At 29.5% G+C, this 17,660-nt stretch overlaps 2 protein-coding genes across 2 annotated transcripts; both read left to right on the top strand.

Moving 5' to 3' along the window:
• Nucleotides 1–1,356: 1,356 nt before the first annotated feature.
• Nucleotides 1,357–4,982, top strand: LOC127242840 (CASP-like protein 4U1). Its single transcript, XM_051262550.1, has 4 exons — nucleotides 1,357–1,587; nucleotides 1,686–1,934; nucleotides 4,667–4,813; nucleotides 4,920–4,982. The coding sequence occupies exons 1-4, from the start codon at nucleotides 1,357–1,359 to the stop codon at nucleotides 4,980–4,982; spliced, it is 690 nt and encodes a 229-aa protein (XP_051118507.1).
• Nucleotides 4,983–9,140: 4,158 nt separating this feature from the next.
• Nucleotides 9,141–14,112, top strand: LOC127242839 (uncharacterized). Its single transcript, XM_051262549.1, has 3 exons — nucleotides 9,141–9,509; nucleotides 13,713–13,961; nucleotides 14,059–14,112. The coding sequence occupies exons 1-3, from the start codon at nucleotides 9,141–9,143 to the stop codon at nucleotides 14,110–14,112; spliced, it is 672 nt and encodes a 223-aa protein (XP_051118506.1).
• The last annotated feature ends 3,548 nt before the right edge of the window (nucleotides 14,113–17,660 follow it).

Genomic DNA, 17,660 nt, shown 5'->3' with positions numbered 1-17,660 from the left:
AAAAAGTTATTAGAATAGGTATTTTTTTAAGCAATATTTTTTAAAAGAATATATCCGTTGGATATGAGATTTTAATATATTTATAGTTTGTTATTTTTTTTTCTCTCAATATACCTAAGTTTAAATATGAATTTTTAAAGGCAAACATTCTAGTTTCTACCATTTAAACACAAACTAAGGGTGTGTTTATTTTGTGTTTTGGTTTGGAGGAATACTTTTTTAATGTGAGGTATAAAGAATTCTGTAAATAATATAAAAATAATAAATATGTGTAATATATTAATTTTTTTGGAAAAATATGCATAAAAAATTTGTGTAACAGATTACATCCATTAAAACCAATCACAATGTACACATATAAATTTGCAATGCATGTTTCATAACATATTAGTTTAATTAATATTATAACAAGATATGTGGTTTTTTTGTATTTTAGTTTGAAGGAAAATTATTTTATATGAGGTCTAATGACTTTTATAGGTAATATATATATAATGAGTGTGTAATATATTATATTTTTGAAAAAATACATTGGAAAATTTTTCACGAACAAAACTAACCCTTAATTTTTCACTAAAAAATTTAAATATATAAATAAAATATCTTAGATCCAATTTTCTTTTGGCATATACTAATTTTGAATATGACATATAATCAGATTGATCATATATATATACTATAGATATCATTTACATTCAATTATTGGGATTGTTTAAATTCGATCAATTATAGCATTGAGATCATCTAAATTCGACCGACATTAATTTAATGCGAAACATCCAAAATCGAGAACATACATTATGCACCGTACCCGATTATATTTGAGATAAAATTGCACGTAAATTAAAAAAAATTGCATGATTCGTCCAATCGAGATAACTTTATTTTTCTTCTTTGTATCGAATCAAAAATTTATAATAAAAAACAATGGCATAAAATTATAAAGAAACCTTTTTGCTTATAAAAAAAATATAATAATAAATCCAATTACATGAAAAGAGGTTTATAGCAAAATTTAATGGCGGATTTACCTAGTCACTTTATAGTTTTAGAAGAAGAAAAAACCCTAGCAATAGCACGAAGCTTAATTTAGACCTAACTCTAGTCTGCAACCAAAAATTAAATTTGTAGAAACAACGTTGAAGTTAGTGAAAAATAATTTTCTGCAAATCGTTTCACCGAATTGGGGAAGAAGACAAGATGTGCAGCTACTCTTTAATGGCGCCCACCCCTCACCACCGCCTATATATACCCCTCCCTCCTTCTCCATGGACTCTTACAGCAGCAGCAGCAACGAGCGACTGCAACGAATTCTATATAATTTCCCCTCCATCAAGCTCGTCCTGAATCACTACAATGGCCGCCAGCCCCAGCAACTCACGGAGGAAGGAGGAGGATGAGACCATGGATCTCACCCTCCGCCTGGGAATGCCAAACCAGGCTGAACCGGCGGAGGAGAATAAGCCCGACGAGACGTCGACCACCGCCGCCGATCAGCCACCGTCACCGCCGCCGCCGCCGCCGCCGATTATCTACAGTTTTTTCAATAAAGAGCAAGGGCATACACCGGCGTCCGCCTCCGGGAACGTAAGACTTTGCACGTGTGATGCACCTGCGCTGATACGTGAAGATTTCGTGTTTGTTTGTGTTTTTTTTGATAAATTTGTATTTTGGGTGAAAATTAGGACAATTTCGGCCAGCAGTTCTGGCAACCGCACGGAGGGGCGGTTGCAGTTGCCGGTGGAGTCGCCATCGGGCCGGCGGCGGCAATAATACCTGTGGTGGCGGTGCCGTTCCCGCAGGGGTTCGTCCCCGTCTACAGGAGCCCCCGCAAGCGGCCGAATTCTGGCGGCGAGGCCGGAAATGAGAAACGCGTCTGCGGGAATTGTGGAACTCGCAGAACCCCGTTGTGGCGGAGCGGTCCGGAAGGACAGGTAATCAGATCTGCTTCAATTTTCCGATTTAGGGTTTAGTCGCCGGAATTAGGGTTTTGATCGCTGGAATTAGGGTTTCCGATTTGGTTAATATTTTTCTGGTCGATTTTGTGTACAGGACTTCTGCAACGCATGCGGTCTCCGCACGTCCCGCGCCAACCGAAAGAACTGACGGAGCGGCGGAGAGCGACGGCGACTGTGGCGGGTGAACGGATGAATTATTACTGGCCGCCGGGATTATTAGAATTATTATTGTAATTCTAATTGTAATTAAATCAATGGTTTTCTTGATTGATCATTTGTAAATTAAAATTTAAAATTATCCCAATTTGTTGTTTTTTATACAAAACTCAAAATTTAACATTGCAATTTTTCGATATATTGAAATAGCGTATGGATACAAGTTATGTCTTCGAATAAAGACAATTTCGAGATCATGTCTTCTTAGGACTATTCTAGATGTACAATTTGAGAATTTTTTATAGTACTTAGTGTAAGACATTCTCATTAAATCAGTTCTATGATCAAAATCATTTTTAAAAAAATTCTGAAAAAAATATATAGCAAAATAATTTTGTGGGTTTATAGTACTGAACTAATTAAATAGTATATCGTAGCAGTTAAATACCAATAAATAATAATCATGATAATGCTTAGGAATTTTCAAATATAGAAAGTAAAGAATGAACCATTGCGAAATATATGGAATGGAAAAGTAGGACAGTATGTGTACAAATCTTTGAAGAAGTAAAGATTAATTAACTTTATTACAACGTCAAAATTAATAAATATGTTCGGTGCCAATAAAATATAATCCTATCTTAATCAAGATTGGATGATTACAAATATAAAGTACGATATGTAAGTTCAAGGAGAAAAACAACAATGTAGAGTTAAAATATATTGTCGATTATAATTATAATTCATAAATATATTTTATTATCTATTGTAAATACAAATATACTATTACATATATATATATATACAACTACTTTATACATAAAGTCAAAGGCAAAATATAAAAATCTATTAAACATTTCCGCTAACCAATAAAATATTATTATTGTTTAATCTATTATAAAACTCCAAAAGACCTCTTTGATAAGGGATAGGGGGTATGTATTTTCTCAAACACACAAAAAAACGAATATCGATTTAAACAAAAAATTGACAGTTCATTTCATAATTCAAAAATACGTTGAAATTGTAATAGAACACTAAAAAATAAACTAAGAGGGTAATTTTGTCACCTAAAGTTTAGAAACTAGTTCCATCACTGCTTATAGCTAGTAAATCGATGAATGAATATTAATGAATTTTTTTTTAAAAAAAAGAAAGAAAACTAAATTATGCATTATATATTGTAAATAATATGAGTCCCAGTTAAAAACTTTAATTGATGTATTGGACCATTATTCTATTTTAATATTACTACTATTTTTAATATGAACAAAATGATACATATGCCAGGGTCTTAACCCATTTTAATTATTTTAATAGAAAACATATCTTGTTTTTTTTCATAAATAATTATTCCAATCAGAAATCATATTAATGGATTGGATAATAAAAATATTTATAATGTCAATATGTACATGATAATAATAATAATAATTTATATATATACTATTCATCAATGTATCGAGGAAAACCGATAAGCTTAGATGATAGGTACATACGCAACAACATAAATAAATAATCAATTAATGGCCTCCCAACGCTCCATGTCTCTTGTCAGACACCAAATAATTCATTACGATATTCAGTTGTGATGTTTATTAGTATACATAAATAAATAATTTCAAAATTTTACTTTTATTAATTAGTTTAGTCAACAAAGTATCTAAAACTAACTTATTTCACCAAACAACTAAATGGAATTTATGGGTTACAATTTATTAATGTTCTATTGTTACACCTAACCGGTTGTTTTCTCAAAAATAGTAAAAAATTTTTATTAGAATAAGTATAATTTATTTATGAAATATTTTTTTTTTTTAAAAAAAATATATTCATTGGATATGAATTTTTATTAGAATAAGTATAATTTTTTTTTAAATATGAGGTATAAAACCCTTTTTTTTCTTTAAAAATTGAAATATATATATAAAAAAGTACCTTAGATCGATGTTATTTTTTTGACACATACTTATTTTGAATATGACATATAATCAGATCGATCATATATATTTACTATTGAGATCATTTTCGCTCGATTATTTATACCTCGGGATCTTTTAAATTCGATGAATTATAGCATTAAATACGTCGGACATTAATTTAATGCGAAACATCCAAAATTAAGAGTGCACCGTACAAGATTATATTTGCGGGTATAAATGCACGTAAATTAAAAATCTGCACAATTTGTCCAAACGAGATAACTTTCATTTTCTTTTCTTTGTGTCGAATAAAGTATTTAAAATCAAAAAGCAATTGCATAAAATTATAAAGAAACCCTTTTTCTTGTAAGAAAATAAATAAATTGAACAGCATTAAAGTTTGTTATTAATGATTAATTTTATCGAATTTTCTGCAAATCATTTCACTGAATTGGGAAAGAAGACAAGATGTACAGCTACTCTTTAATGGCCCCCACCCCTTACCACCGCCTATATAAACCCCTCCCTCATTCTCCATTGACTTCCTCACAGCAACGAGTCCCCCTCGATCAAGTTATTCGTGAAGCAGCCGACAATGGATCTCACCCTCCGTCTGGGAACGCCTAACAGACGTCGGGCACCGGTGCTGATAAGCCACCGCCGCCGTCGACGTCGCCGCCGCCGATGTCGTCGCCGTCGCCGTCGCCGTCGCCGCCGATTATGTACAACTTTTTCAGTAAAGAGCAAGGGCATCCACCGGCGTCCGCCTCCGGGAACGTAAGAGTTTGCAGCACGTGTGCTGATACTTACAGATTTCGTACTTGTTTGTGTTTATATATGTATACATATAATTTGATAAATTTTTGTCTGGGGTGAAAATTAGGGCAACTTCCACCAACAGTTCTGGCAGTTGGCGGAGGAGTCGCTGTCGGGCCGGCAGCGATAATACCGGTGGTGGCAGTGCCGTTCCCGAATTACGGTTCGTCCCCTTCTATGTTTATTAAAAAGGAATTTTAATTTACTTTTTGTTAGAACTATTTCTGTTTATATTTTGAATTATTATTATATTTTACAGAACAACGAAGGTGCAATCCATCCAATAAAAAAAAGAATTTTATTGGATTTAAATCGAATCCCTGAAGAAGAGTGAGTTTTAGTTTCAATAATTATATCGATTTATCTCACACTTTGCCATAAACATATATGCATTCCGTATATTACAATTAGGGTTATAAATTTTCTGTACATGAAATCTTGAAAATCTATATTAGATTTGTTCTATCCCTCAATGGTAACCATATACAGTAATAATATATATATAATTCATAGTCTATATATATATATATATTGTGACCTTTAATTTATTGATATGTCTACAGAGTGATGAACGGGAAGACTATAGAACCCGAAGAAGCCGAAAAGCATGTAAACTAGAGAAACCGGAAGAGATAGAAGATGATGAAAAGGGTAAGAAAGATAGAAGATGATGAAAAGGGTAAGAAAGATAGAAGACAATGAAAATGGTAAAAAAGTAGGGTGTGTTTGTTTAGTGAAATTATTTGAAAAAATATTTTTTTATGTGATATATAAAGAATTGTGTAATAATATAAAAATAACGAGCATGTGTAATAGATTACTTTTTTTTTTTTTTTGAGAAATGAACTTTTTGAAATGGGTGAAAAAACGAACCCGTAATGCTTACCGACAAAGAAATCAGCAGTAAGAATGGAAGGAGAAAAGTAACGCGAGAAAAGAAACGCAAGAAACGTCGTTGCTCAAAGATCAATATGGCATGAAGTTTGATAATTTTATTTGTGTATCAAATATTGTCTTAATTAAGTCAATCAGTGGAATTGTTATTGATATGAAGTTGATTGTTTGTTTGTTTGTTTTTAACATTTTAATTTATTTTAGGTTGTTTATTCGGAAATAGTAAAAAAGTTATTTAAAATAAGTATATTTTATTTAAGCAATATTTTTTAAAAAAAATATACCCGTTGGATATGAGTTTCTAATATATTTATAGTTTTTTTTTTTTTTTTCTCAATTTGCCTAAGTCTAAATTTAAATTTTTAAAGGCAAACATTTTTGTTTCTAACCGTTTATATACAAACTAATTCAATTAGAACCAATCATAATGTACATATATATAAATTTTCATTAACATATTAATTTAATTAATATTAAATTTATTATTGTAAATAAAATTGTGGATGAATTTATATTAAAACGGAACAAAGTTAAAATCTTCAATTTAACTTTATGGTGAACTTGATAGAGGATTACGACATGAAGTCCGCAAAAATATATATATATATCTATAGCGTTACAATATTGAAATTCATATTATAGATTATTATTATAACTCACAAATTTATTTTCTTAACTACTGTAAATAGAATTGTATGCCAATTCATTTTAAAGCGGGCCAAAATTAAATCCCTCGATTTAACTCAACGATGGGGTTAATAGAGGGTTACAACGCAAAGTCCGAAGAAAACAATAATAATATAGAGTTAAAACTTAAAATATTGAAAATCATATTGTAAATTATCATTATAACTTACAAATATGTTTTTCTTATATATTCTAAATAGAATTGTGGATCAATTCACATTGAAGCGGACCAAAATTAAATCCCTCAATTTAACTCATTGATGGGCTTGATGGAAAGTTAAGACATGAAGTCCGAAAAAAGAACATTATAAAAAATTAACATATTGAAAATCATTGTAGATTATAATATAGCTCACAAATATCTTTTCTTATCTCTTATAAATAGAATTTTGAATCAATTCATATTAAAGCTTTAGTAATTATTTTATCAAAATATAAAATAAAAGGGAAATTTATAGTTGATTCCCTCGTATGTTTAATACATTAGTATTCAATCCCTATATGAAAATAGATTGGTCTCTATTTTTTACTTTTCTATTTGGATTTGCATATCTTCTCGAATGATATTTTTATCAATAACCTAATGTATAGATATTATAAGACATGGAATACTCTGATATTACACACACATATATATATATATACCCAAATAAGTACTCTATCCGTCCGCCTCTAAGGGTCATATTTATCTTTTGTGTTGTTGTATTTAAAAGTAAATATATTCTTATATTTGTATAATGTTTTGTACAAATTTCCTTCTAATAGTATTATAAGGTACTAATGGTGTTGAATATTGTCTCACATTGCTAAATAAGGGTGAAAGACCTCTCCACCTATCACCAATTGATTTTAGGTTGGATGCCCGGATCCCTTCTTAACATGGTATTAGAGTCATGGTGCCCGTATTTTGATTGAGATCCTGTATGAATTTTCGAGATTCGGATTCTGTATGAATTTTCGAGATTATCATCTCCAGGGGGTAGTGTTGAATATTGTCCCACATTACTAAATGTGTGGGAACTCCCCTATTATATAAATGTGAAGGCCTCTTACTAGGATCTCTTTTTAACAAATGAAAGTATTTTTGTAAATTTTTTTAATTTATAGTACGTTTTGATATAATAATTAATATTCAAATATCAATACGAAAAAATAAATGAGACCCTTAAAACCGGACGAAGATAGTATTATATATGCACAAAACATATTCTACTCTACCATATATATTTCATATAATATATGTAGGTACTTTTATGATCATTTTAATAAAAACTTAAAAATAAACATACTATCCACTATTTAAAATTATCAAACAACTTCCTACGCGGTACTATCCCTATTCTACCCATTTTCCCTCCCTCTCTCCTCCGTCCAAAAGAAAAACTCCTTGTTATACAATTTTTTTGTACTTGTTCCGTCTCCGAAATTCTAAACTCTTTTGGCAATTTTTTATGACAATATTGGAAAAAAAAAAAAAATTGACTCCAAATAAATGTTTCAAGTAGTAAACAAGTTTATAGTTGTTTTTTTTATTATTATTAATATAAATATTTACCTGATTTTCTCTTGTAGGTAATGTAAATCTTTTCCTTTGCAATAGTTGGATCATGAAAATTTTATGTGTTATATTGTTCATTTTTATGTTTTTATATTTGCGGCTTATCTATTGTGGTAAAATATGTTTTTAGAGGAATTTTTTTAATGAATTTTATGTGTAAAGTAACGAGATTGTTATTTAGGTAGAATATAATTTATTATACCTTACTCGATTGTCAAAAATTGATTTTTAACTTTTTTAAGATTAAGATTATGGAATATTTGAAGCAAATGACCTTAGGTAGATATTTATTGATTTCTTGTAAATATATTATTGTGAATGTTTATTTTAGTACAATCTTGTAGTTTGCCTATATAATTAGCTATTGACGGAACTAAAAAGATTTTCATAAATAAATAATGATGTACCCAACCATTTTATATGCGACAGTAATAATAAATAAATAACGGCCTACTCAACACTCTCTATATTAATTGTGTTAGCCATCATAAATAAATAACCGTCTAGCCAACGCTCTACCATCTAGCCAACGCTCTATGCATGGGACAATATTAATTAATTAATAAATAATGGTCTACTCCACGTTCTTTGTATTAATTATGCCAGTCATCATAAATAAATAACCGTCTAGCCAACTCTCTGTGTATGCGACAGTATTAATTAATTAATAAATAACAGCCAAGCCAACGTTCTCTGTATTTGTATCGGTCATCGTAAATAAATAACTGACTAGCCAACGCTCTCTATATTTGTGTCGGTCACCATTAATAAATAACGGCAGCCAACACTCTCTGTATGTGACAATATTAATAAATAAATAAATAACGGCCAAGCCAACGCTCTCTGTATTTATATCAATCATCGTAAATAAATAACTGATTAGCCAACGTTCTGTATTTGTCGGTCACCATAAATTAATAATGGCCTTCCTAACGCTCTTTGTATCCGTTTCAGTCACCAAACAAATTATTAGTGAAAAAATAATTTATTTAATGGCGTGCACCCCTTAGCTTACCACCGCCTATATAAACCCCTCCCTCCTTCTCCATGGACATGCGGTTCCTTACAGCAGCAGCAGCAACGAGCGACGACGGTGAAGAATTCTTCTGTATAATACCCCTCGATCAAGCTCGTCGCTGAAGCACTGCAATGGCGGACAGATTCAGGCCGAGCAATTCGCGGAGGAAGGAGGAGGTGGAGGAAGAGGACAAGACGATGGATCTCACCCTCCGACTGGGAACGCCGAAGGAGACGTCGGGCACCGCCGCAGATCAGCCACCGTCCCAACAATTCTGGCAACCGCACGGAGGCGCGGTGGCAGTTGGCAGAGGAGTCGCCATCTGGCCGGCGGCGATAATTCCGGTGGTGGCGGTGCAGTTCCCGCAGGGGTTCGTCCCCGTCTACAGGAGCCCCCGCAAGCGGCCGAATCCCGGCGGCGAGCCGCGAGATGAAAATCGGGTCTGCGAGAATTGTGGGACACGCAGAACCCCTTTATGGAGGAAAGGTCCTAAAGAACAGGTATTCAGATCTGCTTCAATTTTCCGATTTAGGGTTTAGCTGTTCAGAATTAGGGTTTTCATTGCTGGAATTATGGTTTTCCGATTTGATTAATTGTGTTTTTGAACGATTTTGTGTTCAGACGAACCTTTGCAACGCATGCGGTCTCCGAAACCAGAGGAACTAACGGTGCGGCAGAGAGCGGCGGCAACTGTTGTGTACGGATCTGGTCCGGCGAGGGACTTCTGCCGGCTTATGATTTTTTTTATAATTTTAATTGTAATTAAATCAAGGGTTTTTGTTAGTCATTTGAATTTGTACTTAAGTAGAAAATAATAATATTTTATTATTGAGTGGAACTGTGTAAGATGATTTTGATATTTTTATTTTTTTGTATATTTTATATAAAAATTAATTGTACTGTGTAATAAATATTTTTAATTTATATAAAAGTTAAAGAATATTTTGATATTATTATATTATTATTTTTAATTGTATTGTGTAATTATATGTTTTTAATTAAAAAAAGTATAATTTCAAAAAATTCACAATAGTAAAAATAATGCTTTGAGTTTGGAGGGAAATGTTTCATTTATAATTAAAAATTAAAAATTATTTAGATTTGTTGTGTATTATAGTTGCAAAATTCAAAATTTAACATTGCAATTCTTAGATCTATTCAATTTTGAGAATTCTCAACGATACCAAAATGTAGCACCTTTAAATTACATCAATTAATTTCAATAACCATTAGTCATTTTCATACAATGCGGAATAAAATAGATAACAATAATTTTCTCTTAAGTTTTGTATACATAACATTTTATACATTCAACTTCTAACAAATTACTATTGTGTTTTTTTTTTTTTTTTGATAGAGTTGTTATTCATTAAAAATGACCAAAAACCCTGAATAAACTTTATAGTACTAAATTAAATTAATCTGCCTCAACAATCAAATACCGACAAATAATATTTCTAAAAAAATATTGAATACAAAAAACTCCTAATAAGAACATATGTACAATATGTACTATTATATTTTCTCTGTCTCAATTCAAAGTATCATTTTTATCATTTTAGATCGTTACACTTCAAAGCATTCATTTTTTATTTTTGAAAAAATAATCATACACTAATACCAAAATATCCATAACTTCTACTTAAATTACAATTTTACTATTACACATACAATTACTCTATATATAAAGTCAAGAGGTAAAAATACAAAACCTCTTACACACTTCCACTAACTAATAAAATACTATTATTTCTTAATCTACTATAAAATCCCAAATGACCCTTTTTATTTGGGACGGAGGGTTAATATATTTTCAAAATTTTCAAATCGATTTTAATATTCTTTCTAAAAAAACTCAATCCAATTTAATTCTAAAATTAAAAAAAAAAAATCAACTCAAATTTTAAAATTTAATTTTATACGAGTCAAATATAACTTTGAGGGTGTGTTTGTTTGTGGGTTTTAGTTTTTGGGTTTGGGTTTTTGAATAGTAGAAAGTTAAATTTAAATAGTTATTTGATGTGATATAAATAAAAATTAATGTGATAAAAAAAAAAATTGTTTAATATTATATATTTTAATGGATTGATCCATAAAAATAAATATTGTAAATAGTACATAATAATAAGAATAAAATCCGATAAGCTCAGTGGGTAGGTACAATACAACAACATTAATAAATAAAAAATAAATAAGTAACCGCCTAACCAACGTCACCAAATACTTTATTGATGATATTAAGTTGTGATGTTTATCATGATGTAATAATAAATAAATAAATAAATAAATTTAAATTTTTATTTAATTAGTTTGATTGGGAAAGAGGACATTTGAAACTAACTAATTTTACAAAAAGATTAAATGTAATTCATGTGTTACAATTCATTAATGTTTTGGTGTTTAATTAGTATTTAAAAATAATAATAATTACTATTTAATCTACATAATTTTTTATAAAAATATAATTCTATTTTATTTTTTAATACCATATTCAAATGATTGTTAAAAATAATCACTGAAACAATACACTTGTTGTGACTTAGATATATCGTAAACCGATGAATAGATATTAAATAAATTTAAAAATAATAATGATTAAATGATATTTTATATATGGCAAATAATACAAGTTCCAGTTAAAAATGTTAATAGATAGATTGGGCTATTATTATAATATTACAATACTGTTATTCTCAATATGTACAAAATGTTACATATCTCGTGTCTTTAATCAATTCTAACGATCCAATAAAAATATCTTAAATTTTTTCATATATAAACATTCCCAATCAAACATATTATTAATGGATTGGGCCATAAAAAAGTTATATATATTATAAATAGTAAAAAAAAATAATAATAATACTAATAATAATAAAATAAATAAATAAATAAATAAATCCGATAAGCTCAATTGATAGGTATGGTACGGATGCAACAACACTAATAAAGAAGAAAATAAATAAATAACTGTCTAGCCAACGCTCCCTGTGTCTTTGTGTCAGCCACCAAATATTTTATTGATGACAGTGCTTATCATGATGCCATAGTAACAAATAAATAAATAATTTTAAATTTTTATTTTTATTTAATTAGTTTAGTCAATAGAGAGATATCTGAATTAACTTATTTTAGGTTGTTTCTTCCAAAATAGTAAAAAAAATTATTTGAATTGGTATAACTTTTTTATGTAATATTTTTTTAAAAATGTACTCATTGGATATGAATTTTTAATATATTTATGGTTTGTTATTTTTTTCTCTCAACATACCTAAGTCTAAATTAAACGCAAACATATTAGTTTCTAACATTTATATACAAATTAATTAAATTAAAATCAATCATAATGTACACATATATATAAATTTGCAATGCATTTTTCATAACATATTAATTTAATTAATATTAGAACAAGATGTGTGTTTGTTTTGTATTTTGATTTGAAGAAAAATTATTTTATGTGAGAGTATAATGAATTATGTAGGTAATATAAAAATAATGAGTACGTGTAATATATTAATTTTTTCGAAAAATATATTGAAAAATTTTCACAAACCAAACAAACCCTTAATTTTTCTCTAAAAAATTTAGATTTTTTAAAAGAAAATACTTTAGATCCAACTTATTTTTTGGCACATACTAACTTAGAATATGACATATAATTAGATCGATCATATATATATATATATATACAATATCAAGATCATTTACATTCAATTATTGGGATTGTTTAAACTCGATCAATTATAGCATTGATATTATCTGAATTCGACCAACATTAATTTAATGCGAAAAAGCCAAAATCGAGAACATACAATATGCACCGTACCCGATTATATTTGCGATAAAATTGCACGTAAATTTTAAAAAATTGCATGATTCGTCCAATCGAGATAACTTCATTTTTCTTCTTTGTATCGAATCAAAAATTTAAAATAAAAAACAATGGCATAAAATTATAAAGAAACCTTTTTGCTTATAAAAAAAAAATAATAATAATAAATCCAATTACATTAAAAGAGGGTTATAGCAAAACTTAATGGGGGATTTACCTAGTCACTTTATAGTTTTAGAAGAAGAAAAAACTCTAGCAATAGCACGAAGCTTAATTTAGACCCAACTCTATTTAAATTTGTAGAAACAACGTTGAAGTTAGTGAAAAATGATTTTCTGCAAATCGTTTCACCGAATTGGGGAAGAAGACAAGATGTGCAGCTACTCATTAATGGCGCCCACCCCTCACCACCGCCTATATATACCCCTCCCTACTTCTCCATGGACTCTTACAGCAGCAGCAGCAGCAACGAGCGACTGCAACGAATTCTATATAATTTCCCCTCCATCAAGCTCGTCCTGAATCACTACAATGGCCGACAGCCCCAGCAACTCACGGAGGAAGGAGGAGGATGAGACCATGGATCTCACCCTCCGCCTGGGAATGCCAAACCAGGCTGAACCGGCGGAGGAGAATAAGCCCGACGAGACGTCGGGCACAGCCGCCGATGAGCCACCGTCACCGCCGCCGCCGCCGCCGCTGCCGATTCTCTACAATATTTTCAATAATGAGCAAGGGCATACACCGGCGACCGCCTCCGGGAACGTAAGAGTTTGCACGTGTGATGCACCTGCGCTGATACGTGAAGATTTCGTGTTTGTTTGTGTTTTTTTTTTTTGATAAATTTGTATTTTTGGGTGAAAATTAGGTCACTTTCGGCCAACAGTTCTGGCAACCGCACGGAGGCGCGGTGGCAGTTTCCGGTGGAGTCGCCATCGGGCCAGCGGCGGCAATAATTCCGGTAGTAGCGGTGCCGTTCCCGCAGGGGTTCGTCCCCGTCTACAAGAGCCCCCGCAAGCGGCCGAATCCCGGCGGCGACGCCGGAAATGAGAACCGCGTCTGCGAGAACTGTGGAACCCGCAGAACCCCTCTGTGGCGGAACGGTCCGGAAGGACAGGTAATCAGATCTGCTTCAATTTTCCGATTTAGGGTTTAGTTGCCGGAATTAGGGTTTCCGATTCGGTTAATTGATTTCTGGTCGATTTTGTGTACAGGACCTCTGCAACGCTTGCGGTCTCCGCTCGTCCCGCGCCATCCGGAAGAAATAACGGAGCGGCGGCGGGTGTACGGATCTCCTCCGCTGGGGACTGCAGCCGGGACTGGCCGCCGGGATTTTTCTTTTTTTTTTTTTTTTAAATGTAATTAAATCGATTGTATTTTTGTTGTTGCAAATAAAAATTTAAAATTATATGGATCTGTTGTGTATAACATTGTAATTCTTGGATATATTCAAATTTGAGAATTTTCAATACTACTAATGTAGCACATTTAATTAAATCAGTTAATCTCAATAATCAATAGTCATTTTTATAAATAAAATAGATAGCAATATATTTTTCTGAGTTTTAATTGATTCAGTAACAAATATATATATATATATATATATACTTTGGCATAGATGTTTATTGAATTCTTTTTCAATTTTTTAATTAGATATAAAAGTAATACTTTGGAGTTTTTTAAAGAAATTAAGAAATTATAAATTTGTTTTCAAGTTTTTTTTTTTTTCTTTTATGTAAATATGATTTTTAAACTTTCAAAAGGTAACAAATTAATTAATATTAGTTTTCTCTAAAATTGTTATTTACTAAAAATGAACCAAAAAAATTAATAAATTTTATAATATTGAACTAAAATAGTATTGTCGTAGCAGCAACTACCGTTATAATAATTATGATATTGATCAGGAATTTTCGAAGATAGAAAGTAAAGAATGAACGGTTGCGGAAAAATCCGAAAAAAGTAAAATACGACAGTATACGTACAAATTTTTTAAGTAGCGATCAATGTCAACGGTTTAGATATATATTGCATTCGATACTAATATATTTTAATGGAATTCTTTCCAAGTATTTGTTAAACATTAAATGTTAATAAATGAGATAAATTTAACTTTATTACAACGTCGGAATTAATATATCATATACGAAAAAAATAAAATCATGTCCCTATTCAAAAATTTTTGATTACAAATATAAAGTACGATATGAAGTTCGAAGAAAAGAACAACAATTTAGATTTAAAATATTCAAAGTCATATTGTCTATTATAATTATAATTCAAAAATATATATATATATTTTTTAATCTATTGTAATTGGATTTGTGGATCAATTCACGGTAAAACAGGCAGAAGTTTAATTTAACTCGGTATGTTTTCTTAAGTAGATATGTATTAATTTCTTGCAAATATATTATTTGGAATGTTTGCTTTAGTACAATCTTGTGATTTGCCTATGTATATTATATAGTGACTTAGATATATTATTTTTTGTGAAAAGAAAATAACATATTCTTATAATCATTGATGGAATTAAAAAGGTTCCCCAAGTTCAGATTTATTTATCTATTCTCCTCTTATTTATATGATTTTAAATTTATAATTAAAAATATTAATTCATGGATTGTGCCATAATTATATTGTAATATTACTATTATTTTTAATATTAGAAAAATGATACCTATGTCGAGGGTTTTAACCCATTTTAACAAATTCAATAAAAGCATATCTTAAATTTTTCAATAGATAATCAGTCTCAATCAGAAATTTTATTAATGGATTGGACCATAAAAATATTTATATTATCAATATATACAAAAAAATAATAATAATAATAATAATAATAATAATAATAATAATAACTTGATCAATATGTTCGAGGAAAACTGATAAGTTCAAATGATAGGTACGGATGCAACAATATTAATGAATAAATAAATAATGGACTGACCAACGCTCTCTGTCTCTGTGTCAGTCATCAATAGTTCATTAATGATATTCAGTTGTGATACATATCATAATATAAAAATATATACATAATTTCAAATTTTATTTTTTTAATAAATTTAGTCAAATGAGGTGATATTTGAAACTAACTGATTTTACCAAACTACTCAATGCAATTCATGCGTTACAATTCATTAATGTTCTGCTGTTGCTGCAACTGTTTCAATTATGTCAACCAGCAGTTGTTATTGGTTTAAAGCTGTTTTTTTCTTTGTTTTTAATATTTTAATTTATAATTAGGTTGTTTTTTTCGAAAATAGTAAAAAAAAAAAAAATTATTAGAATAGGTATTTTTTTAAGCAATATTTTTTTAAAAAATATACTTGTTGGATATGAGTTTTTAATATATTTATAGTTTGTTATTTTTTTTTCTCACAATATCTAAGTTTAAATATGAATTTTTAAGGGCAAACATTTTAGTTTCTACCATTTAAACACAAACTAAGGGTTTGTTTGTTTTGTGTTTTGGTTTGAAGGGATACTTTTTATGTGAAGTATAAAGAATTGTGTAAATAATATAAAAATAATTAATGTGTAATATATTAATTTTTTTGAAAAAATATGCAAAAAAAAAAAAATTGTGTAAAAGATTACATCCATTAAAACCAATCATAATGTACAAATATATAAATTTGCAATGCATTTTTCATAACATATCAGTTTAATTAATATTATAACAAGATATGTGTTTGTTTTGTATTTTAGTTTGAAGGAAAATTATTTTATATGAGGTATAATGAATTGTATAGGTAATATATATATATGTATAATGAGTGTGTAATATATTATTTTTTTGGAAAAATATATTTGAAAATTTTTCACAAACAAAATTAACCCTTAATTTTTCAGTAAAAAATTTAAATATATAAAAAAAGTACCTTAGATCCAATTTTTCTTTTGGCAGATACTAATTTTGAATATGACATATAATCAGATTGATCATATATATACTATCGAGATCATTTACATTCGATTATTAAGATCGTTTAAATTCGATCAATTATAGCATTGAGATCATCTAAATTCGACCGACATTAATTTAATGCGAAATATCCAAAATAGAGAATGTACGATGTGCACTGTATCCGATTATATTTGCGATAAAAATACACGTAAATTTAAAAAATTTGCACGATTCGTCCAATCGAGATAATTTATTTTTCTTTTTTGTATTGAATCAAAATTCTAAAATCAAAAGCAATTACATAAGTCTATATGCAACTAGCAATAACAAGAAGCTTAATTTAAACCTAAGTCTATATGCAACTTCATCTTCAACCTCAGACGGGAAAATTAAATTAATAGAAACAACTTTAAGGTCTGTGAAAAATGATTAATTTTACAGGATTTTCTGCAAATCATTTCACTGAATTGGGAAAGAAGACAAGATGTGCAGCTATTTTTTAATGGCATCCACCTCTTACCATCGCCTGTATAAAACCCTTCCCCTTTCTTCTTGGACTTCTTTACAGTAACTCACAATTATATTTTTTTTATCTATTATAAATAGAATTGTAGGTCAATTCACATTAAAGCGAGCTAAAACTAGATCGTTCAATTTAACTCAATGGTAGATCAGAGTTGATAGAAGGTTACGACGTAAAATCCAAAGAAAAGAACAACAATATAGAATTAAAATATTGAAAATCGTATTGTAAATTATAATTATAACTTACAAATATGTTTTTTTACATATTTTAAATAAAATTGTGAGTCAATTAATATTAAAGAGGGCCAAAATTAAATCTCTCAACTTAACTCAATTATGAACTTCATAGAGCTACGACATAAAGTGTGAAGAAAAAAACAA

Source organism: Andrographis paniculata, unplaced genomic scaffold, assembly GCF_009805555.1.
Source record: "Andrographis paniculata isolate CXL003 unplaced genomic scaffold, ASM980555v1 Contig89END, whole genome shotgun sequence".
Lineage (NCBI taxonomy): Eukaryota > Viridiplantae > Streptophyta > Magnoliopsida > Lamiales > Acanthaceae > Andrographis > Andrographis paniculata.
This window is presented reverse-complemented; position numbering and strand designations above follow the sequence as displayed.

Excerpts from the sequence above, each read along its gene's own strand:
- LOC127242840 (XM_051262550.1), top strand. The coding sequence starts at position 1,357 with ATGGCCGCCAGCCCCAGCAACTCACGGAGGAAGGAGGAGGATGAGACC. Across the intron at positions 1,588-1,685 it reads CGGCGTCCGCCTCCGGGAAC|GACAATTTCGGCCAGCAGTT; the intron begins GTAAGACTTTGC and ends GGTGAAAATTAG. Across the intron at positions 1,935-4,666 it reads GGAGCGGTCCGGAAGGACAG|ACGTCGGGCACCGGTGCTGA; the intron begins GTAATCAGATCT and ends AACGCCTAACAG.
- LOC127242839 (XM_051262549.1), top strand. The coding sequence starts at position 9,141 with ATGGCGGACAGATTCAGGCCGAGCAATTCGCGGAGGAAGGAGGAGGTG. Across the intron at positions 9,510-13,712 it reads GGAAAGGTCCTAAAGAACAG|GTCACTTTCGGCCAACAGTT; the intron begins GTATTCAGATCT and ends GGTGAAAATTAG. Across the intron at positions 13,962-14,058 it reads GGAACGGTCCGGAAGGACAG|GACCTCTGCAACGCTTGCGG; the intron begins GTAATCAGATCT and ends TTTTGTGTACAG.